Below are 25,615 nucleotides of genomic sequence, written 5' to 3'. Positions count from 1 at the left end.
GATCTGTCTTTAAAAAGACAACCACATGCAACGGTGACATTAAAATTCTAGTGTTAGAGATCTCATAATAAATCACGAGGGAAAACCAGGAAAAACCTCGTGATACTATCCCGACATCGTAAGTATTTGGTCTTAAATTTAAATTACTCTCAAAATTAATACCAAATTCTGACTTTACTATAATTTTGTTTAAATTATAAATAATATCAATAATATATGGATATACAGGGTGTCCCGAAAAGAATGGTCATAAATTATACCACACATTCTGGTGTCAAAAATAGTTCGATTGAACCTAACTTACCTTAGTACAAATGTGATTATAAAAAAAGTTACAGCCCTTTGAAGTTACAAAATGAAAATTGATTTTTTTCAATATATCGAAAACTATTAGAGATTTTTTATTAAAAATGGACATGTCTCATTCTTATGGCAGGAACATCTTGAAATAAAATTATAGTGAAATTTGTCCACCCCATAAAAATTTTATGGGGGTTTTATTCCTTTAAACCCCCCCAAAGTTTTGTGTACGTTCCAATTAATTTATTATTGTGGTACCATTAGTTAAACACAACATTTTAAAAACTTTTTTGCCTCTTAATATTTTTTCGATAAGCCAGTTTTTATCGAGATGCAGCTTCTTTTTTAATATATTTACATAAAAATTTTATGGGGGTTTTGTTCCTTTAAACCCCCCAAATGTATGTGTACGTTCCAATTAAACTATTATTGTGGTACCATTAATTAAACACAGTGATTTTAAAACTTTTTTGCCTCTTTGTCTTTTTTTGATAAGTCACCTTTTATCGAGATGTGGCTTCTTTTTCAAAATACACCTAAAAATGTAAATTATAAATAAATTTTCAGATTATTAACAGGTCTCTATAATCGTACTTAACCATATACCAATATGTGGTGGATTCGAAAAATATTCAAAATATCTCGATAAACACTGGCTTATCGAAAAAGTACTAAGAGCCAAAAAAGTTTTAAAAAGATTGTTTTTAACTAATGGTGGCACAATAATGAATTAATTGGAACGTACACAAAAGTTTGGGGGGGTTTAAGGAAACCAAACCCCCATAAAATTTTTATGGGGTGCACAAATTTCATTTTAATTTTTTTGTAAGATGTTGCTGTCATAAGAATATCACATGTCCATTTTCAATAAAAAATCTCTAAGAGTTTTCGATATATGAAAAAAAATTGATTTTCATTTTGTAACTTCAAAGGGCTGTAACTTTTTTTGTGTGCACTATTGTATATAGGTAAGTGAGGTTCAATCAACCTATTTTTGACTCCAAAATCTGTGGTATAATTTATGACAAATCTTTTCGGGACACCCTGTATAAGTAATACTAAAATATAAAATATGTACTAACTCGACTATTGACTTATTAATTGTGGTATTTTCTTTCTATTGACTTCCTCTTTCAGTATGGGTATCCACATCCTACTGCATTCCACCGAGGAATTTGCGACACAATTGGTTTCGTTTAGCATAATTAGAGCCGCTTCTTTGATTTTTCTCTTTTTACTATCTGTTTCTTTCAGGACTATACTTGAATCTCTCCACTGAACTCTATGTTCATTATCCCATGCGTGTTGACATATTTGAGATCTATCAAACTCTCTATTTTTAATATAAGATTGATGTTCACTTATTCTAACGTTTAATGGTCTTGATGTTTCACCTATATAAAACTGTTCGCATTCACAAGGTATTTTATAAATACAATTCTTTGTCCTTTCTTGTTCATTGTTAGGTTTAGTCTTAGATAGAATAGATCTCAATGTGTTGTTTGTTTTGAATGTTGTTGAAATGTTGAATTTATTTCCTATTGTTTTAAGTTTCTCGGATAGTCCTTTTATGTATGGTATTGATTTTCCTCGTATTATTTCTTGTGAATGTTGTAGGATCCCGTTCTATGTTGTTCTGTTCCATTCGATCCAATCTTGACAATTCCTTATTTATAAACGATAAAGGATAATCATTTTTTAATAAAACAGATGTTAAGAATTGTTTTTCTTCTAAAAATGAATTTTCGTTAGAACAAGTAATTTTGGCTCTATCATATAAGGATTTTATGATTCCCTTTTTAACGCTGATGTTGTGATTTGATTTGTAATTGAGATATCTGTTGGTATGTGTTGGTTTTCTATACACTTGAGTCTCATATCCAGTATCCTTCTTTGAGACTAAAACATCGAGGAATGGCAGGGTGTTATTATATTCCTTTTCCATTGTAAATTTTATTGTCTCTTCTTGATCGTTTATAATATTCAGGAATGTATCCAACAATTCTGATCTATGAGGCCATATTGAAAACACATCATCTACATATCTCCACCATACAGTGGGTTTTAAATTTTGTTTAGAAATGATATTAGTTTCGAAATCCTCCATAAATATATTAGCCAATAATGGAGATAAAGAGGAGCCCATTGCTAGACCAAAATTTTGTTTATAAAATTCATTATTTAGTTGAAAATAGGTATTATTAGTACATAATGTCAATAACTCCATTATAGCTGATACATTTAGTTTTGTCCTATTTGTCAATGTATCATCATTCTCTAATTTCGTTTTGATTATGTTTAAAGTTTTATCTAATGGCACATTTGTAAATAAACTGTTTATGTCAAAACTTACTAAAGTATTATTTGGATTAAACTCAATAGTTGATAATTTGTTTAAAAAATGTTTTGTATTTTTTTTATAAATGTGTCATCATTATTAGCAAATGGTTTTATAATGTTTAATAAAAATTTTGATAGTTCACTACAAGGAGAACTGATGGTACTACAAATGGGTCTAAGTGGTATGTTCGCTTTATGAATTTTCGGCACTCCATAAAAATGTGGTGACTTACTGTAATCAGGTGTCATTAATTTTCTTTGATAGTATGTTAGATCATTTTTAAATTTGAATAAAGTTCTATAGATTTTGTTTTCCAGTGTTTTCGTTGGATCCTTCGTTAATTTGGTATAAGGTCCATTTGTAATTAGATCTGTAATTTTGTCCTCATATTGTATTTTATTCATTATTACAGTTGCATTGCCTTTATCCGCTGGTAGGATTGTTATGGAGTCATCATTTCTTAAAGTTTTTAAAGCTTTCATTTCCTCTTTGCTGATGTTCTGTTCAATTTGATTAGACTTTTCCAATTCAAGTTTACATAGTACCCTATATTGTTCTTTTTCGTGAGTTGGTAGACACTGGGATATTTTCTCCACTGAGCTGATTATGTCTAATTTTGGAATAGATGGATGAGTAACAGCATAGTTTAAACCTTTTGACAATACCAAATTTTCCGTTGCATTTAAATGTCTATTTGATAGATTGACAACTGTCGCTAATATGTCATTATTTCTATTTAGGTTATCAAAAGTATGTAGACTATTTTGTTCTAAAAGATTATTAAATTTATTTAAATGTATATTTCTTTGTTTCTGATATGAATTTTCATAAATTATTTGTAAACTAAAAATAATTCGATCAAAATCAGAATTTGATATCATTCCGAAAAGCAAATCTTCAATACTTACGATGTCTTGTTCTATAAAAAATAAATTTGACCTGTGAAATTGCAACCTTTCCCGGATCATCGACAAACTGGCTCTATGTAGAATATTTTGGAGTCTTCTGCTTGAGTATGCTGGCCGTAACCTCAAGCCCTTTGGTATTATGTTGTTATTTCTACATCTTCTTAAAAATTTTATTGAATTTTGACAATGTGCCAGTTTCTCGTAGAAGGTTTCCAATTTCCTATTTGTATCCAACAATTCTGATCTATGAGGCCATATTGAAAACACATCATCTACATATCTCCACCATACAGTGGAGATAACAACATAATACCAAAGGGCTTGAGGTTACGGCCAGCATACTCAAGCAGAAGACTCCAAAATATTCTACATAGAGCCAGTTTGTCGATGATCCGGGAAAGGTTGCAATTTCACAGGTCAAATTTATTTTTTATAGAACAAGACATCGTAAGTATTGAAAATTTGCTTTTCGGAATGATATCAAATTCTGATTTTGATCGAATTATTTTTAGTTTACAAATAATTTATGAAAATTCATATCAGAAACAAAGAAATATACATTTAAATAAATTTAATAATCTTTTAGAACAAAATAGTCTACATACTTTTGATAACCTAAATAGAAATAATGACATATTAGCGACAGTTGTCAATCTATCAAATAGACATTTAAATGCAACGGAAAATTTGGTATTGTCAAAAGGTTTAAACTATGCTGTTACTCATCCATCTATTCCAAAATTAGACATAATCAGCTCAGTGGAGAAAATATCCCAGTGTCTACCAACTCACGAAAAAGAACAATATAGGGTACTATGTAAACTTGAATTGGAAAAGTCTAATCAAATTGAACAGAACATCAGCAAAGAGGAAATGAAAGCTTTAAAAACTTTAAGAAATGATGACTCCATAACAATCCTACCAGCGGATAAAGGCAATGCAACTGTAATAATGAATAAAATACAATATGAGGACAAAATTACAGATCTAATTACAAATGGACCTTATACCAAATTAACGAAGGATCCAACGAAAACACTGGAAAACAAAATCTATAGAACTTTATTCAAATTTAAAAATGATCTAACATACTATCAAAGAAAATTAATGACACCTCATTACAGTAAGTCAGCGGTTCCCAACTTGGGGTACGCGTACCCCTAGGGGTACGCAACGACCTGGTTGGGGGTACGCCGAAAATATTTGGTAATGGCGGACTTTATGTGTTTGTCGTAAGTTACGTGATAAATCATTACGTGATTTTATGTTCAGTTTACTTTTTACTTGCTTATTGTGCGTGTTAGTTTTTGACTGATTTGTAAACGATTTAACTGTAATCAAGAAGATGGAAAAGTGGTTAAAAACTGGATCGCTTAAAACAAATCAGACTGATCCGGCAAGTCAGGTGCTTAGCAAGCCTAGTACGTCCCGGGACTCAGCAGCAGAACATTCTTCTTATGTGAGTACCAGTGATAGTAAACCTCAGAAATCTAGTACTAGTACTGGAACTTCCTCAAAGAAACGAAAATATTCAAATGAGTACTTGAAATATGGCTTTTCGTTTACTGGAGAGGAGGAAAGTAAAAACCCACTATGTGTTGTTTGTGGAGAAGTTTTAGGTAATGGTAGCATGAAACCTTATTTACTTTTGCGCCACCTTGAATCCAAAGACGCCCAGCACAAAAATAAAGAAATTACCTATTTTGAACGACTTTCAAAAAATTATGGGAAAGATGGCGTGGTTTCTTCTTATTTCGCATCAGTTAATAGAGATAATGAAAATGCTGTGGAAACCTCTTTCAAAATTAGCTACCATATTGCAAAAAGCGGTAAAAACCACACAATAGGTGAGGATTTGATAGCCCCTTGTATAAAAGATGCTGTTCAGTGTATGTTTGGTCAGGACTTTGTTCGTAAGGTGAACTCCATCCCGCTGTCAAACAACACATAACAGTTTCACGGCGAATTCAAGACATTTCTAAGTACATTGAAGAAAAAGTTATTCAGCAATTAAAAGACAGTGATTTTTTTTCCATCCAAGTTGATGAAAGTACGGACATTGCTGCCCTAACAATCTTACTTGTTAATGCTAGGTATGTAAATCCCAACAAGGAGTTTGAAGAAAATCTGTTGCTGTGCCATGCATTAACTGAGCGTACTACAGGGGAAGATGTGTTCAATGTGATTTATAGCTACTTCTGTGAAAAAGAAATAGACTGGGGTAAATTGTGTGGTATATGCACTGACGGAGGAAAATCGATGTCTGGCATATATATCGGTCTTCAAGGGCGCGTAAAAGAAGTGGCCCCCCACGTAGCATGGAGCCATTGTTGCATCCACAGACAGAGTCTTGCAGCCAAAAAGTTGCCGTCTTCTTTGAATGATGTTCTCAATGAAGCAGTTAAAGTAGTCAACTTTGTTAAAGCCAATGCAACAAACTCCAGACTGTTCAAAGTGCTTTGTGAAGGTATGGGTGGCATTCACTCCACGTTGCTTTTGCACAAGGAAGTAAGGTGGCTATCTCGCGGGAAGTTTCTTACAAGACTTTTTGAACTCAGACATGAACTGCAAGTATTTTTTGAAGAGCATCCTTTTTATTTAGCCTCCAAGTTTCATGATAGTGACTGGCTTCAAAAGCTTGCTTATTTAGCTGACATTTTTTCTCAGACCAATAAACTCAACTTAGAGTTACAGAACAGCTCAATTACAGTATTCAAAGTTGCTGACAAAATTGAATCCATGCTGAAGAAAATTGATTTTTGGAAAACCTGTATTCAAAATAATCAAGCTGAAGTTTTTGGCACGCTTCATGATTTCTTGAGTGACAATAATCTGCCCATATCTGACAAAGTGAAACATCAAATAGTGACACATTTGACAAACCTGAAGGACTCTTTTAGAAAGTATTTTCCTATTTATTTAGCGTATGGCTTAAGTATATCACAGAATATATTTAGATTTATGCATTATACAATGCATCACAAACAGATGTCCAATTTTTTTATATATTCGATTGACCCTTCGGTTGCCATTACAAAGTCTATAGGGTCGCCTGTGTATGCTCTGCGTGGGCAGTCCTGAACAATGTGACTGATCGTCTGTCTTGCAGCGCCGCAGTCACAAGAAGGCGAGGGGAGTTTACCCCATCTGTGGAGGGAGTCGGCGCATCTTCCACAGTTTGTTCGAATTCGATTAAGGGCTGCCCAAATCTTACGGGGACGTTCAAATTCGCCAGGTTTCCCTATGATGTCCGGTAGACTATGGTAATGCGGATCTGTCCTACTTTCCCAATCTTCTCTCCATCGGGTATTTAAGTCAAAGTTGGATTGCTGCAGCGCTTGAGCAGATTGTAGAGGGGGTAACCTGGATCGGAGACGGTTTCCAAGAATATCGGGGATGTCGTTGTGGACTAGAAGCTGGCGACTGTCCATTATTTTGTTATATTCTTTAACCAATGCATGTTCGCGGCGTAGGTTGGGTGGTGCTATATTACTAAGGGTAGGTAGCCACATTGTAGGGGTGGGCTTAATTGTGCCTGTTATCATACGCATAGTACGGTTTAGTTGGGTGTCGACCAGGTGGGTATGCCTGCTATTTAGCCACACTGGAGCACAGTATTCTGCCACCGGATATATCAGGCCAAGAGCAGAGGATCTTAATGTTGATGCTGTGGACCCCCATGTAGTGCCGCAGAGTTTCTGTATTATATTGTTGCGTGTTTTCAATTTTGCTGCTGTTTTCGTCAGGTGTTCAGTATTTTCCTAAACGAGGTGACGGAGAGAACTGGATTGCAGATCCTTTCAATGAAGAAAACGTCAAGACTGCTACATTGACCGTTCATGAGATGGAAAAGCTCCTAGAACTTTTAAGTGACTCCTCCTTGAAATCCGAGTTCAAGAAGAAACCCCTTGGACAATTCTGGGTGAGCATTAGGGATGAATATGGACCCTTAGCCACAAAAGCCCTTCTGGTTTTACTTCCTTTTACAAACACAGAACTAGTTGAGAGATCGTTCTCTTCCTATGATTTCATTAAGAATAAGTATAGGAATAAGCTAAATGCAAGTCCTGATTTAAGAGTGTATTTATCAACCTTTGATATTGATTTCAAAATATTATGTGCAACAAAACAGGCCCAAGGGTCACACTAAAACAGTTTTGACTTGTTTTAAGAATAATTTTGATTTCTTTTTTTTTTCAATAAACTTATTTGCTAATTCTAGTAGATTTTTGTGATAAGAAATATTGTATTTACTTTGTTATTATTTTTTACAGTTGGTATTTAGAATTTACTAAGTTTACTAGAAACATATATAAGCCTAATTTTGGAACAATAACTTTATTGTCAAATGAAAGATAAAAAAAAAACTCTTGCGTAAATATTTACTTTCCATGATTAATGTTCTTGCAACTTTTTTTTCTTGGGGGTACAATTTGAAATAAATTTATCTCAAGGGGTACGGCAGTGAAAAGAGGTTGGGAACCGCTGCAGTAAGTCACCACATTTTTATGGAGTGCCGAAAATTCATAAAGCGAACATACCACTTAGACCCATTTGTAGTACCATCAGTTCTCCTTGTAGTGAACTATCAAAATTTTTATTAAACATTATAAAACCATTTGCTAATAATGATGACACATTTATAAAAAAAATACAAAACATTTTTTAAACAAATTATCAACTATTGAGTTTAATCCAAATAATACTTTAGTAAGTTTTGACATAAACAGTTTATTTACAAATGTGCCATTAGATAAAACTTTAAACATAATCAAAACGAAATTAGAGAATGATGATACATTGACAAATAGGACAAAACTAAATGTATCAGCTATAATGGAGTTATTGACATTATGTACTAATAATACCTATTTTCAACTAAATAATGAATTTTATAAACAAAATTTTGGTCTAGCAATGGGCTCCTCTTTATCTCCATTATTGGCTAATATATTTATGGAGGATTTCGAAACTAATATCATTTCTAAACAAAATTTAAAACCCACTGTATGGTGGAGATATGTAGATGATGTGTTTTCAATATGGCCTCATAGATCAGAATTGTTGGATACATTCCTGAATATTATAAACGATCAAGAAGAGACAATAAAATTTACAATGGAAAAGGAACATAATAACACCCTGCCATTCCTCGATGTTTTAGTCTCAAAGAAGGATACTGGATATGAGACTCAAGTGTATAGAAAACCAACACATACCAACAGATATCTCAATTACAAATCAAATCACAACATCAGCGTTAAAAAGGGAATCATAAAATCCTTATATGATAGAGCCAAAATTACTTGTTCTAACGAAAATTCATTTTTAGAAGAAAAACAATTCTTAACATCTGTTTTATTAAGAAATGATTATCCTTTATCGTTTATAAATAAGGAATTGTCAAGATTGGATCGAATGGAACAGAACAACATAGAACGGGATCCTACAACATTCACAAGAAATAATACGAGGAAAATATCAATACCATACATAAAAGGACTATCCGAGAAACTTAAAACAATAGGAAATAAATTCAACATTTCAACAACATTCAAAACAAACAACACATTGAGATCTATTCTATCTAAGACTAAACCTAACAATGAACAAGAAAGGACAAAGAATTGTATTTATAAAATACCTTGTGAATGCGAACAGTTTTATATAGGTGAAACATCAAGACCATTAAACGTTAGAATAAGTGAACATCAATCTTATATTAAAAATAGAGAGTTTGATAGATCTCAAATATGTCAACACGCATGGGATAATGAACATAGAGTTTAGTGGAGAGATTCAAGTATAGTCCTGAAAGAAACAGATAGTAAAAAGAGAAAAATCAAAGAAGCGGCTCTAATTATGCTAAACGAAACCAATTGTGTCGCAAATTCCTCGGTGGAATGCAGTAGGATGTGGATACCCATACTGAAAGAGGAAGTCAATAGAAAGAAAATACCACAATTAATAAGTCAATAGTCGAGTTAGTACATATTTTATATTTTAGTATTACTTATATATCCATATATTATTGATATTATTTATAATTTAAACAAAATTATAGTAAAGTCAGAATTTGGTATTAATTTTGAGAGTAATTTAAATTTAAGACCAAATACTTACGATGTCGGGATAGTATCACGAGGTTTTTCCTGGTTTTCCCTCGTGATTTATTATGAGATCTCTAACACTAGAATTTTAATGTCACCGTTGCATGTGGTTGTCTTTTTAAAGACAGATCACATGCTATGATTTTTTTTGTGACGGATATTCTTGAGTTGGGGTTGATTTCATGTAATCGAATGAACTATCTTTCAGTAAAGTCGTCCCAGGAACGCAACTCATAAATATTGGCAATATCATTTTAAAGTCTTCTACTTTAAAATGTATCATATGTATCTGAATTTCCGATATAAATGAGTCAAATTAAATAAATTATTAGAAGAATTTTTTTACTAAGCAACAACATTTTTGTTTCCATTAGTAGTATTTTGTATTTTGACAACGGCACCCGATTTGGGCGTCGAAACGTTAATAAAATTATTTTTTTCATTTTAATTGTGGCTTATTTCCCATATAAATAATTAATCATAAAAATGCCACAAGGAAATAGCTTCAGAACAACATTAAGAGTCACGAACAACGACTTCTTCAACACGTCAATGTTGAGGCCATCCAGCTCCTCGACAACACGGATCTAGCTAGAAGACTCAAGAGGAAGAAACTCTTCGAGTTAGTTAAGTGAAAAATAGTGCACGGTGCAAGTGATGGTACACGTTAAAATTTGTGCAATATATTAACAGAACCTAGGGGGTACTATCGAGTTTGTCCTTAGTCTTAAGTTTTTTAGTAGTAATTTAGGTTAGAAATAAGTTGCTCATTGATCACATTATTTGATCAGATTGTAATGTCCTTAAGCATCTTATTGGTGTTTAATAAATAAAAAAATATATTAACAACTAAAAAACAATATTTTAGAATGAAACAAGCTCAAATTACTTATTGGTAGCTCATGAAATAAGGCTTTATCTTGAAATTTTCTATTTCGCAGTTTCAAAAATAATATTTTTGATTTGTGTTTTTGAACCTTGAAAATCGTCATTATTCGATTTTTTTCAGTTTTAAATTGTTTATAACTCGAAAACGATTAACTTTAGAGAAAAATTACAAAATGATTTTTTTGTTTTCAATGGTCCAAAGAACGCAAAATAATGTCTACACGGGCCAAAAAAAATTGATTTTTATAATTTGTTTAAAATTTTTGTTTAAATAAATGTAGCAATAACTCCAAAATTATGGCGTTTAGGTATAGGGAATATAACATTAAAAATAATCAGTATTTCTTAAGGACTTCAAAACGCAAAAAATATATAGGGTATTCCATTTAAAATAAGAAAAGTAATTAGATTTTCAATAAAACGGAAGATCTGACTACAATGTAACTATCACTATAATATCGGCTGCATTAGAAAACCCCTACCCACCAAAATCTATAAAAATCGTGCAAGCCATTTCCCAGATATTTGGGGGTCCATACATAAAACTCACTCTGTATATTATAATAATCTTAATGATAATATAAAATTGGTTCAATACTTCATTGCAATCAATTTGAACTGTTTTCGATAAAATTAGTGAATTAGTCAGTATTTTGAATGTATATTTGATTCCAGGTATAAAAAATATGACTATATTAGTTGCAATAAATTATCAAATTGATAATATACAGTGTGTCGCATTTAAGATGAAAACACCCCTATATTTCGGCTATCAAAATAGATACAGATTTGAAATTTGGCACAGTCATAAAGATTGATGGTTCACAATTTTTAAAATAGTCAACTGAAATTAAAATTTTGCGTATCCACAGACAGGGTGAATTTCCGATATGCGATTCGATTTGCCTCGCGTTAGAGATATCGAAAAACGTTATTTGAAAAAGCTGTTCCAAATATTATTATAACTTCATATACCAAATTCTATGACAAAACTCACACTTTTAGTTTTTTTTTCAGTTGTTGTAGTCAGGATCCTAAATCCTAAAATTGGCAGTCCCGAGATGCATCTCGAGACAGCCAAAAAACGGTTTTTTCAATTTTTTCGTTCTTTCCGCTCAGATATTGAAAATTCTGTTTCTGTCATTCAAAAGAACGACAAAAAATACACAAAAAAATACTATTTAAGAGTTGCTAAATCATATTATCGTAACCTAAAAAATTTTTGAAAATTTCAAAAAATTTTCCTGAGCTAATTTTTTATTACAAAATTCTGAAAAAAATCAGGCTGTTTTGTGTTCAAAAGATACATCCTTCTGAATTTTTTCAGATTTTTTAAAATAAAACTGCGCTCACAAAAAAAATAAAACCCAAAAATTCTTCTTTTCCCGATTTAAGAGGTTCTAGGACCTCTGGGAAGCTAAAAATTTGCATGATTTTATACCCTTTATCGAAAACATAAGTGATCGGTGCGTGGGCATTTTTGACCATCTTATCGCGCTATAGCCTTTAGCACATTAAAACTTTATACTATGTTCTTTCAAATAGCACTAGTTAGATCTCTTTATTGTTAAAAACAAAGGTTAAAAAAAGGGACTAATTTCGACCTAAATTCTCCTAGAACAACTTTTTTCTTAATGTTGTTCTGAAGCTATTTATTTGTGGCATTTTTGAAATTAACTATTCTAAATGGGAAATTAGCCACAATTTAACTAAAAGAATGATTTTATTAACGTTTCGATGTCCAGATCGGACGTCGTTTTCAAAATACAAAATAATAATAAAGTAAACAAAAATGTTGCTACTTAGTAAAATTTCTTCTAATAATTTGATTTAATCTGATTCATTTATTTTTATACTTTTTTCTTTTTAAATTTGTTAAAGAATGCCAGCTTTCCAAATATTAAAAAAATAATTTTCCTGTCCGTAATGGTTAAAAAGTTATTCTAATTATTTATAAGCCAAAAATCTACATGTTTTTCCAAAATGATTTTTAATATTTAAAATGCTTCATTTTTTTTTAAATAATATTATTAGAATAAACCTTCTTCTTTAATAACTTAGAATTACTGTAACTTCATGATTTTCTGAATTACATTGTTACAAAAAATTTAATTTGGTATAAACAAATAGAATAACTTTTAAACAATTTGACCAATCACTTTAAAATTTTGAGAATATTTTAAACATCACATTACCCAATATTCTGTTCAATCTGAAAGCTCTACGTTCATTTAAAAAAAAAGCTATTAACACTTATACAAAAACCGAAATTTTTTACTGATTTTACAATTTTCTAAGCAACAACAACTAAGGATAGAAGATAGAAATATTAAGAAACCACCATTTTAAAAATTTTTATATAGCTTATGGGTTTCTTACTCCCAAACTTGTTTCAAATGCTTCACTTTTTGCTGATAGACGAAAAAACTAAAAAATTTACTCTTTTTGCACCAATTTGTTAATAATTAATTAAGAAATCCACTGCAGGAAACGTATAGATTCTTATCAGAGAGGCCTATGTCACAAACAGTTTTTGCTTATTTCCCTGAACTTATTCTTTAAGTGCCGTCTCCTATTCGGAGGTTGGATATCATAATCACTATCTTTACTTTATCTACCGCTGCTCTGAAGAGTTCTATAGAACTGCATTTAAACCAGTCCCTTAAATTCTTCAACCGTGACACTCTTCTTCTTCCTAGACTCCTTCCGCCTCTTATCTTTCCGTGGCTTAGCAGTTCATATCGCTCTCCCCTTATTACGTGTCCCAAATATTGTAACTGGCCACTTGCCATTGCAGCAATTTACTGTCCTCCTAGACACTCCATTTCAATTGAAGAATACGAGACCTTTTTTCAAGAACTAGGACCCCGATTGATAGCAGCTGGAGACTGGAAGGACAAACACACCGTATGGGGATCGAGGCTTATATTACCAAAGGGTCGAAATTTATTGGCGTGCTCGCAGAGAAATAATTTAAACTTCCTTTCGACAGGTCAGCCAACGTATGGCCGACCGATCAAAACAGGATTCCTGACCTGCTAGACTTTGCCGTTATCAAAGGTATCTCAAATATACATTACAAAATAGAACCCAGTCTTGATTTAAGTTCAGATCACACCGCAATAATCATAACACTAAGTACAACTGTAATATGGAAGGAACCTATGGCAAAACTCTGCAATAAAAGAACCAACTGGGAACAATTTCAAGCTATTATTAACACAAATATAAACTTAAAACTTCGAATTAAAGAACCACATGAAATAGAAAAAGCAGTGCAACATTTAACAGAAATAATACAAGATGCTGCATGAAAGTCAACTCCAGATGAAAAAAAAATTACCACCCATGATCATAACATTCCTTTACAAATTAAAGAAATTTTAAATGAAAAAAAAAGAGCTAGAGCCAAATGGCAGCGGTCAAGGAATCCCCGGGATAAAATACAATTAAATCGGTTAACACATCAACTGCGTGCAGCTTTAATCCAGGCCCGTAATGAGACTTTTAAATATTACATCTCCAACCTAACACCTAATGACCATTCATTATGGCAAGCGACCAAAAAATTCAAGAGACCAATAGCATATATTCCACCAATTAGAAAATCGGATCTAAGCTGGGCAAAAACTGATGAAGAAAAGTCAAACACATTAGCACAACATCTCGCCCAGTTATTTAGTCTACATACAGAAGTCAATGCTGAAGATGAAGAAGTATACACATTTCTCGACGCTCCTTGTCAATTATCACTACCACTGAAACCATGTACACCAACAGAGATCTGGAAGGCGATAAATAAAATAAACCCTCATAAGGCTCCAGGTTATGACTTAATTAATGGTGATGTACTAAAGCATTTGCCTAGAAAAGCGATAGTCCTGCTAACTGTTGTATATAACAGCATGATAAGACTGTGTCACTTTCCTATTCAATGGAAATATGCACAAATAATTATGATTGCGAAACCGGGCAAACCGCCTACAGAACCCTCCTCCTATCGTCCTATAAGCCTTCTACCAATAATCTCAAACATTTTCGAAAGACTTCTTTTAGTCCGAATTCTCGAAAGAATAAACATAAATAACATAACACTTGACCATCAATTTGGCTTTCGACAGAACTACTCAACAATACAGCAGTGCCATAGGATTGTAAATTATATAAAAGAAACTTTAGAGGGAAAGAAAATGTGTGCGGCAGTATTCCTTGATGTGGAAAAGGCATTTGATAAGGTGTGGCATAAAGGCCTATTGTATAAAGTGAAAAAGAATATGCCTAATGAAATATACCTGATATTAAAATCATATCTGAGCGAGCGATTTTTCCAAATCAAAGTAAATACCTCACTTTCCAAATATCATCCTATACAATCCGGAGTACGTCAAGGTAGTGTCCTCGGTCCCTTCCTTTATCTCCTTTACACTGCTGATATACCTGCTGATGATGACATTACTATGGCCACATTTGCCGACGATACAGGAATCCTTACATCAGACAATAACCCAGATAGAGCTTCTAACAAACTGCAAAACTATTTAAATTCACTTCAAACATGGTTAACAAAATGGAAGATTAAAGTAAACGGTGAAAAGTCTTCACAAATTACGTTCACAACAAGAAGGATCGACTGTCCACAGGTTCATATTAACAACATTAACATTCCTATCCCCTTAAAATCAGATGTCAAGTACCTGGGACTCCATTTGGACCGAAAGCTGACATGGAAGAACCATATCAAAACCAAGAAAGCTCAACTAAATTTAAAAGTCAGACAAATGTATTGGCTGCTAGGTAAAAGATCCCAGTTATCATTAGAAAACAAAGTATTATTATACAAAATTATACTAAAGCCGATATGGAGTTATGGTATAGAGTTATGGGGCTGCAGCAAACCGAGCAACACTAAAATACTGCAAACTTTTCAATCAAAGACGCTGCGCATGATAGCGAATGCACCATGATACGTTTCCAATATAACTATCCATAATGACCTTGGGATACCATTCATCGAAGATGTTATTAAACTACAGGCAAACAAAGCCCAAGAAAGAAATTTCGCCCATGAAAGTCAAACTATTCAACAACTCTAGCAGCCGCCACTTGTGGAAAGAAGACTGAAAAGGATATGGCCAGAGGACCTAACTGATTAGGTGTATTGGAGAACCATCGATGGATGGTGCCCAAAGCATGCCAGGATTCAAGACTTTTCTACTATTTGCTAAATACTCTGTGTTGTAATTGGAGTAGATTGTAAATTTGCACTTAATAAAATGAAAAAAAAAAGATATTGTAACTTTCTTATTTTTATTGTGTTTATTATTTCGTATTCGTTGCCTATTTCTCGCTATATTTCCGTGTTCGTCGTTTTCTTCTGTGTCCATGCTATTCTAAGCATCCTTCTGTAACACCACATTTCAAATGACTGTATGTTATGTGTTCTTGCTTCAATGTCCAGCTTTCAAGTCCATATTGAAGTATCGAGAACACGTAGCATCTTAACGCTCTTACTCTCAGTTCTAAGCTCAGGTCTTTATTGCAGATAATTGTTTTCATTTTTACAAACGCATTTCTTGCTATTTCTATTCTGGTTCTTATTTCTGTTGTCTGATCATTTTTCTCTGAAATCCAGGTTCCTAGGTATTTGTATCTATCAACACTTTCTATCGGTACATTTCCCAAATGTATGCTTGTTTGTATGTTTGTTTCCTTAGTTATTATCATGTATTTGGTCTTTTGTATATTCATTTTTAGTCTATATTCTTCACAGAAACTGTTTGTTTTGTTTAGTAGTAGGAGTTGTTCAGCAGAGATTGCCATAATCATGGTGTCATTTGCATATCTTAATGTTGTTAATAGATCTTCCGTTAAATTATTCCTTCACTTTGAAATAGTAATGCTTCTTCAAAAATGGCTTCACTATATGCATTAAAGAGTAATGTAGACATAATACATCCCTGCCTAACTCTTCTCCTGATTTCAATTTCTGGACTGGGTTCGTTATCTATTACAATTTGTGCTCTTTGATTCCAGTAAAGGTTTTTTAGTATTCGTAAGTCCCTTTTGTCTATGTTTTTGGTCTTTAGAATTTGGACTAATTTTTCATGTCTTACTTTGTGAAATGCTTTCTCAAAATCAACGTAACAAACATGCACATCCACATTCATGTCCATGTATCTTTGAGCTAACACATTAAAAGCAAATAACGCCTCTTGCTCCTAGTCCGTTTCTGAACCCAAACTGACTATCATCTATTCTTTCTTCGTTTTTTAATTATACGACCATGTATTATTTTCAAGAATAATTTGAGAATGTGACTTATTAATGATATTGTTCTGTATTCACTGCAATCTTTAGCATTTTTATTTTTAGGGATAGCAGAAAAGGTGGAGAGTAATCATTGTTTTGGTATGATTCCTGTTTTGTACACTCTGTTAAACAAGTCTGTTAAACATGCTACCTGAACTATACCGCTTCATTTGCTTTGTTAGGAGAAGAAAATAACTTAGTAATCAAACACTTACTTGGCTTGTAAGAAATACATTTGGATCATCATGAAGTAAATAAAAGTTTTTGGGTGCAAAATGGTCCCTCCAAAGTGGTGTTAACATAGTTTAACACAGTAAGTGGACAGGTATCTGAAAAAAATATTTAAATTACAAAGTGTAGTCGATATATATAGCTTGCAATTTTTTAGATGTAACAGTCGTAATACAACATCGTTATAGGCTAAGAGCCGTATAGGAAAAATTTGCTAATCATTTTAGGCACCGTAAGAGTATATAACTTAAATAGTAGAACCTAAAAGGAAACGTATGAGCAATATGCCGTCAATTTTCAGTGGCACATGGGTCGATGGTGGAAAATCCCACCATCCCACCATCTTAAGGGTACCCCGTTAAGATAGCTTCGTGAAGGTACTCCCACAGTTCAATTTTTTTACATTCTATGTGGTTAAAAAATAAAACTCAATTTTAGCATAGTGTTCATACATACGTTTTCTTTTGGGTTTATTATTCAAATTACAGATTCTTACGGTGTTAAAAATGATTAGCAATTTTTTTCTGTCCAGCTCTTAGTCTATTAGTAAATAATTATTTTTAGTATTCTCATTATTCATTACTAGAATACACACAAGGCATCAGTTATTTTTTTTTGCAACACTTGACATTGCATTGATGTGTTACGTTAAAGCACATTGTGTAAGGTCTCCTTGTATCAAATTTGGTGGTTGTGGTTCGGCACCAGCTGTGTTAGACATCAATTGCTTAAATGTAAAAATATACTAGCTTAAATTAAGTACATTTATTTTGAAGGTGAACTCAATCCGGGTGATTTTTTGTGCCAATTTTTACTTATCTTTACACATGAGGTTAAGCTATAAATACAGTAGCGAAAATTGATAATAGATTAATTAAAAATGTAAATGAGATTGGTAAATATTGCATTTTGTTTATAAATAATAAATTATTATGAATTATTTTACATATTGTGTATTTAAATTAATTTTATTTTTTACATAATGTTAAAAGTCAGTGCAGTATTTTATAAAAAATACAGCGGTAACTTAAAAAACAGCCTCCGTTTTTTTTAGTTTATTGTGTCTCAACTAAAAGATTATTGACATTGGGCCAATTTTGTTACTATACATTTTACATTACCTTATAATTTACATTAAAGAGAACCCCACAAGGAAAAAGTTTTCCTGTAGTTGGCTGTATACCATGTAATACAAAAAACAGTAAAATCCTTTATAAAAGGGTATATTTAAAATCCCTAAAAAGGGCAACATCACAAATACATAACTAGTTTTCGATTGGTTTACCAATCATCATTAGTGCTTACCTAAAATGAATATAACCTGGTAAAATAATGCAAAGATTTTGAAATTTTGACTACGGTTAAGAAAAGTTTTAGATTATACTCACGTGAAATTTACATGCTAACTACCAAGACATAATTTTACAAAAATATGTGGTCAAAACCCTGTACAAGTAAATCGTCAAGGAAACATCGGTTGAAAATGCTAACTTAAGCATGAATGTTTAAAGTATTTTACTAATATGCCCCAGGTAACATCTGAGCTTTAATTTCAGATAGTTAGTCGTTTTTACAATTTATGCAAATAAAAAAAATCCAGGATCATCAGCAAAACTTTCGTGTGCCCACTTTTTGCAACTAGTACATTGTATCCAATTTTCTTATGAAGCGCTATTTTGATACGTGTCTAAAAAAACAGACAGAAGCATTCTTTACCCTCCGAGTCAATGTTTTTAACAACTTTTCTTTTGTTTCGTTTCTTTGATTCTGCTTTCTTATCTGGGCAAATACTTCTCTTTAAGAGTTTTACTATTATTTTACACTTCTTTAAGAGGTTTTTTTGATTGGAGTGTCGGTTAAAATTACTGCCTCTCACTTCCTTCTTTTATATTTTGCATCCTGATTTCTAGTCGCTGCTTTTGGTAGTGGTTTCAAAAGGAACGGACCTTCTTTTAGAAGGGTTTAGTTCCTTTGAGCACAACTTCGATCCTTCATCAGGTTTGCTCAAAGATCTTTCAATATTTTTTGTGAGCATTAAGTGCCTTTTAAACACTCTGGTTGCAGCTGTTCGTTGTATTGGTTTGACAGTTTTGTGGGATTTTCAAAACTTGAAGGTTCTCTCTTTGGCAGTTCCTGTTATGGATTTTCCATATATTTTTTATCTCACTAACTGCTCTTAACATAATATCTGGTGTAGTTTTACCCTTTTCGGACTTCTTTTTAAAAGAACGCATTTCATAAGGCAAAATGTCAAACCAGTAAAACTATATTTATTTATGCTCGGAGAAGGTTGACGCATGCGTCAACCAGCCCCTCATCGAATGCGTCAACTAGCCACATAGCACATGTTTGGAATATTATGGAAATCGACTCTATTAAATTATTAATTAATTTTTGGAAAATATAATGATTGTATCTTATAGTAGTAGTTCCAAGCTTCAATAAAAAACAAAGAACGAATTATTATCCTTAAAAATGGGATTTCTAGAATAAAAAATGTATGATAATAAAAATTTACTCATCATTGTAAAAAAACTACAGAACTGTACACTGTACCCTATTGGTTATCGCGCCAAACTGAAACTACCTTCCGAGAGTGTGCTTTTTGGGGAGCCTTGGAACTTGTGTAAACGGGCATGTACTAGTTCGCTCCGGTGGTCAGATTTTAATACCCGACAGAAAAGAGTCACAGGTAAATTCGCTCCGGCCATTAAAAATCAAAATTTCTAATAAAATTTCTGGATCAATCACTAACATTTTTCAAAATATTTACCAAAATGAAGTGAATATTATACTAAATAATCTAATTCAACTCTCTCTTAGCCATATAAATAACATGTAACAACTAAGTAATATTTTATATAATTTCCATATAAAATACCAAGATCATAGTAACAATTTTGCCGATATTAATTCTCGTAGAACTTAGTAGATAAATACTTAATCAGATTAACCATGGGAGCGAACTAGTATATAACTTTAAGAGTTTTTGACCACGGGAGCGAACTAGTGTGCTCCGGTGTAAACGCATGATTGCCAAGTTTCTTAGTTTTAAGAAAATTGCACTGCGTCAACCAACCCGGTGCGCCAACCAGACCCGGTCTCCCCTACACAAAGCACCTATAATCCAGTCGACAGCGAATGAGAGATCTATATTATTGTCGGGGAATATCAAACCGGGTTTCGACAAGGAAGATCTACAACTGACCAGCTATGCACAGTTTAGAACTAAAATGTCTAACTAGGCTAGACTTGAGTTTGAACCACGAACCTAATAATCTACACAAATCGAAGTGTCCTGTTAGCCAACCAAGCCATCAATACATTTACTGATTTATTCATCATCATCATTGGCTCTACAGCCTATAGTGAGTATTGGCCTGTTTTAGAATCAGTTTCCATTCCTACCTATCCTTCGCCTTGGTTTTCCAATTTCGTACTCTTAACACTCGTAAGTCGTCTTCCACCTGATCCTTAACCTTCGTCGGGCGGCATGGGTACAATTGTAACTTTTGAGTTTTTAAATTGTGATAACTTTTTTTGTAAAAGAGATAGAGACTTGAAATTTGTGACATCTCTACATTTATCCAGTAGATTATGTGAGCCAAATATAACAAAGAAATCTTTATTCAGTTCCCAGCAGGGGGCTTAAATTTTTCCTACCCCCATAAACGACGGCATAGGTACATTTGTACCTTGTATTTTTTTTAAATAAATGTTATAAAAAATCAATACATTTTGTATTTAAATGATAGTTTATTTGAAACAAAATTCAAAAATGAATGCTAGTGTGGATTTTCGCAACATACATGTCGTTTTAGACAAAGAATGTTCGTCACACACAGGTAGAAAACATACTACACAACTTTTGCTCGTTTTAGGCTGTTTTTCCCGTTCGTTTCGACCAACAGGGTAACTTCCGGTTACTGAAGTAGATTCACGAATGCTGTGAGATACTTGAGGAGGAGTATCTACAGCAAGACAAAGATCTTTAGAAATATCCTTCAAAAACTTCTTGCGTTGGTCCTTTTTTTTGTAATGGATTGTGGTCTCGATATAATGTAGAATGCTAAGCCAGTGACGTCAGTCATATTATAAAAAAAGGTCACGCTTAAGCGTACATTCACCCAGCATTTTATCCATCGTATCAACGTCCCTTTAGTTTTACTCTAATTCTTAACCATTTCAGGCTACTTGTCCTGTCATATGCATGGACGAGAGTAACACTACTGCTTTGTTTTTCTTTAGCAAATAAAAACATACGGTAGCATTATGATTTTATGCCAGATTTGTGGAAAAACAGCTCTTTCCTGGCTTGCTTTCATATTGGTGAGCAAAAATCTCTTATTTTTTTCTAAATGAGCCCACGAACGTCATGTGACACGAATTCTAGACATTAGCGAGTACAAAACTGGTAAAAAGTTATCTGTGGTAACCTTTCGCCCAGAACCTTAATAAGACATGACCAGATCCAAAACTGTTCGTTTGCTAACGTTAACTTGTCGGGAACCATATTCTGTTTTTCAAATACATATAAAGATGAGTTTGTATGGGATAAGGTGTTTGATGCATTACAAACCCAAAATACCATGTTTAGAGTGTTTGGAAGATATATATTGTGTACATTTTGTAGGTATGGCCTCTAAACAGAAACAATTGTTCATCTATGGTTATGCATTGGGATAGTTTGTAGTCTTGTTGCACATTTTTATTCAACATTGTCAAGATATCTCGTATGAGTTCAGCCTTATCAGCTTTTTTGGGTTATTGACGGGTATTTTCGTTGTCAAATCTTATAAATGTTAAGTCTTGAGATGATCACGAGACATAGCTGCACGTATGACTGGCAGAGACTCCATATTCCCCATCTCAAACAAGTTTTCTTCGTTGATTCTATTTATACCTCTTTTGTCGGCATTTTGTATCATTAATACTAATTGATGGATTCGACCGTTACTTGATGGAAGTTCATTTTATTTCACAATATAACACTGAAAAACGTTTGTTTTCTATACTTCCACAAAATTTATTACAACTATGTTATTACTACAGCTGTTTCGGCAAAGTGCCTTTCTCAAGTGATATATTTTACAATGTGCTTGCCTTTTTAAGTCTTTAACTGAAGAGGTTGAGGAGTGGGGAGCTGTTTGTCTCGAGTTGGTCATTCAGAATTATATCTGTATTTTTCAATTTATTAATTTCCATTGATTCCTTAAGCTATCACATTCCATTCCTTATTCCATTCCTTAAGCTATCACTTTTAGAATCAATGGAAATTAATAAATTGAAAAATACAGATATAATTCTGAATGACCAACTCGAGACAAACAGCTCCCCACTCCTCAACCTCTTCAGTTAAAGACTTAAAAAGGCAAACACATTGTAAAATATATCACTTGAGAAAGGCACTTTGCCGAAACAACTGTAGTAATAACATAGTTGTAATAAATTTTGTGGAAGTATAGAAAACAAACGTTTTTCAGTGTTTTATTGTGAGATTAATACTAATGATATTTTTCAGGTATACATATATTGACAAACACCAAACAACTAAATGTGGATGAAATCTATGTTTCCAGTTGAAATACAATACAATGCTACTCTTCCTAGAATTTGTTTACGACCACTATTTCCAAAAGTTTATTGTTGCAGTAATGTCAATAATTTACGATAAATAACAGGGATCTCTTAAAAGCGGCTTCCAATCTTTGTTTGTAAATCCGTACAAGAACAAATTACCAAATATTATTATTTATTTATTGCAATATTAAACAATTTTTTACCAGTTATGCTAGCAATAAATAGTACTATCTTAAAACTAACAAATATTACTTTTAGATTAAGGAATTTTTAAGAAAATATGTTATAGGTACAATTGTACCTATGCCGTCTGTTACCGGTGTAAAATTATGCCGCTCGACAAAGGTTAAATCGTCTTCTGGGGCTGCCTCTTCCCCTCAGTCCATCCAGTCTTTGGTTATAAATGTGTTTCTACGGCTCCATCTCGTCCATTTTCTCTAAGTGGCCTAGCCATCGAGCCTGTTTATTTTGATTGTCCTACCAATACTAGGCTCACTATAGAGATGGTAAAGCTCAAAATTATAGTGTCTACGCCATAATCCGTTTTCCTGCGCGCCTTTATAAATATGTCTGAGAATTTTACGTTCAAAACAGCCTAAACGTTCTTCATCATTTTTTGTCATCTTCCACGTTTCTGACGCGTAAGTGAGTACGGGCTTGTTTAGATTTCTGTATATGAATACTTTCGTTCTTTTCGTAACTATGTTTAACGTTTCTTTTGTGAATTTGATGGCATTGGCCGAGCCAATTAGCCAGACATTTTGTTATTTTAAAAACAAACAATGTTTTTTTCAATCAGAGGAATTTTTTCTCTATTTCTGACTCTAAATACATAACAAATTAACATATTACAAATTATTATCTAAGTAATACACTGTTTTGGTTGTAAATATTTTTTTGTAAATATTTAATTTTTTTTTGTATTTTTGTTATTATATTTTTAATTTGTTTTTTTTTATTATTATTTTTTATTAATTGTTTTTTTTACTACGCTAAGACATAACCCGATTCAACATCCCGGAGGTTTACATCTTCTTAGTTTATTTTTATCTTTTTTTTTGCTTTTTTTGCTTTTTTTTTTCTTTTTTTTTTCTTTTTTTTTTTTTGTTGTTTTTTTTGCTCTTTTCTTTTTTCAATTATAATATACAGTAATTACTTGTTTGACGTTTAAAACATCTTGAATGACGTTTGATATTTAATTAATGTTTGACGTTAAAAGTTTCTTTAATCCATTGTACGCTCTATTTGATTGATATATACGTCTGTTAATTTCTGTAGTAAAATTACTGGTTTATTATTCGGCGTATTTTTTAAAGACTTTAAAATGGCCTGCTTTTTGTCCAAAGATGTCGTTATTGATTATACCAAGGATATACTAGAACCATTCATATTCTAAGGAATCCACATCTGTACCAATTCTTTATTTAGTAAGAGAAGAGTCTTGAGTTAATTCAACCGCAATTTATTGACATTGTACAATGTTTAAATATGAAATTTAGGCAAACTATAATTGTGAAATCAAAACTACGCTTTTGCAATTAAACGAATAAAGTCATAAACATAAATATCCTTAATTACATTAGTTGTGTAAGTCTTGGTAAAAGTTATGTCTTGGACTATTCCTAGATATAAATTTATATAATTATACACTATACACAATCAAACTTATATGGAATCACCATGTATTACAAACCATTGATTATTTCTTTTGAAAAAACTTGTTATTGTTGCGAAGAATAAAGATTTTTATTAAAAATTAACAAATTTATAAAACAATTTCTCTTTTAATATTATTTATAATTTAAAATAACATATTATTTAAAGTCAGAATTTGGTATTAGTTTTGAGAGTAAACTAAATGTAAGACCAAATACTTACGATGTCGGGATAGTATCACGAGGTTATTTCCTGGTTTTTCTTCCTGATTTACTATGGAATCTCTAACACCAGAATTTTACTGTCACCGTTGCATGTGGTTGTCTTTTTAAAGACATATCACATGCTATGACTTTTTTGTGACGGATATTCTTGAGTTGGGGGTTGATTTCATGTAATCGAATGAACTATTTTTCAGTAAAGTCGTTCTTGGAACGCAACTCATAAATATTGGCCATTTTAAAGTCTTCTACTTTAAAATCGCCAGGATTACATTCACACTTAAAAACATTAAAAGACATCAAAGAACTCCTACAATAGACACAAGTAAGCTTCATATAAACCTCAAGATATAAAAGAATACCTCCAACATGAACTGCATATGAACTGTAGAAAACTGAACATAGACACCAATGATATTGACGAGCACTGGGATCGACTAAAACATTGCCTACTAGAACCGTGCAAAGAAATACTGAAGACTTCTACAAAAAGAAATAAAGAATGGATGAACGACGAGATACTCAATATGATGGAACAACGGAGACAACATAAGAACAAAGATCAACCTTCAAAAAAGATACGATCTATTTAATCTACACAAGAAAGTAAAAGAAATGGCAGGGCTAAGAAAACAAAATCTCACTGGTGCACTTCTGGATCGACACGGGATTACTATAACACAGACCGATGAGAAAGTACAACACTGGGCCGAATACATAGATGAACTGTTCGATGATGAAAGAGGAGACCTGGAAAACATAGAACTTACTTCAGAAGAAATAGGTCCAGATATCACAAAAGAAGAAATAGCACACACGCATTAAAAACAATGAAGAACGGAAAAAGCCCTGGGCCTGACATGCTTCCTATCGAATTAATAAAAATTATAGATGAACAGCACATTGATGTTCTAGTTATACTTTTGAACCAAATTTATAGATCAGGCGTATTACCCAAAGAATGGTTAACGTCGATCTTTGTTTGTCTCCCCAAAAAGAAAAACGCAAGAGAATGCGCCGATTACCGCACCATCAGCTTGATGTCCCATGTGCTGAAGTTGCTACTGACAA

The 25,615-nt window shown here is 32.6% G+C and overlaps 1 protein-coding gene across 4 annotated transcripts in view; it reads right to left on the bottom strand.

The window, feature by feature from the left end:
- The window catches only part of LOC114333928 (protein rolling stone), a 328,655-nt gene that overhangs the window by 41,628 nt on the left and 261,412 nt on the right, over positions 1–25,615 (bottom strand). For all 4 annotated transcript variants that reach the window (XM_050641220.1, XM_028283925.2, XM_028283927.2 and 1 more), the window contains exon 2: positions 17,072–17,185. In XM_050641220.1, the coding sequence (XP_050497177.1) occupies positions 17,072–17,158 (87 nt within the window). In that variant the 5' untranslated portion in view covers positions 17,159–17,185. The remainder of the gene's footprint in view (positions 1–17,071; positions 17,186–25,615) is intronic.

The sequence above is a fragment of the Diabrotica virgifera genome, chromosome 10, assembly GCF_917563875.1.
Source record: "Diabrotica virgifera virgifera chromosome 10, PGI_DIABVI_V3a".
NCBI lineage: Eukaryota > Metazoa > Arthropoda > Insecta > Coleoptera > Chrysomelidae > Diabrotica > Diabrotica virgifera.
Note: the sequence above shows the minus strand (reverse complement) of the source record. Positions and strands in the feature narration are given on the sequence as shown.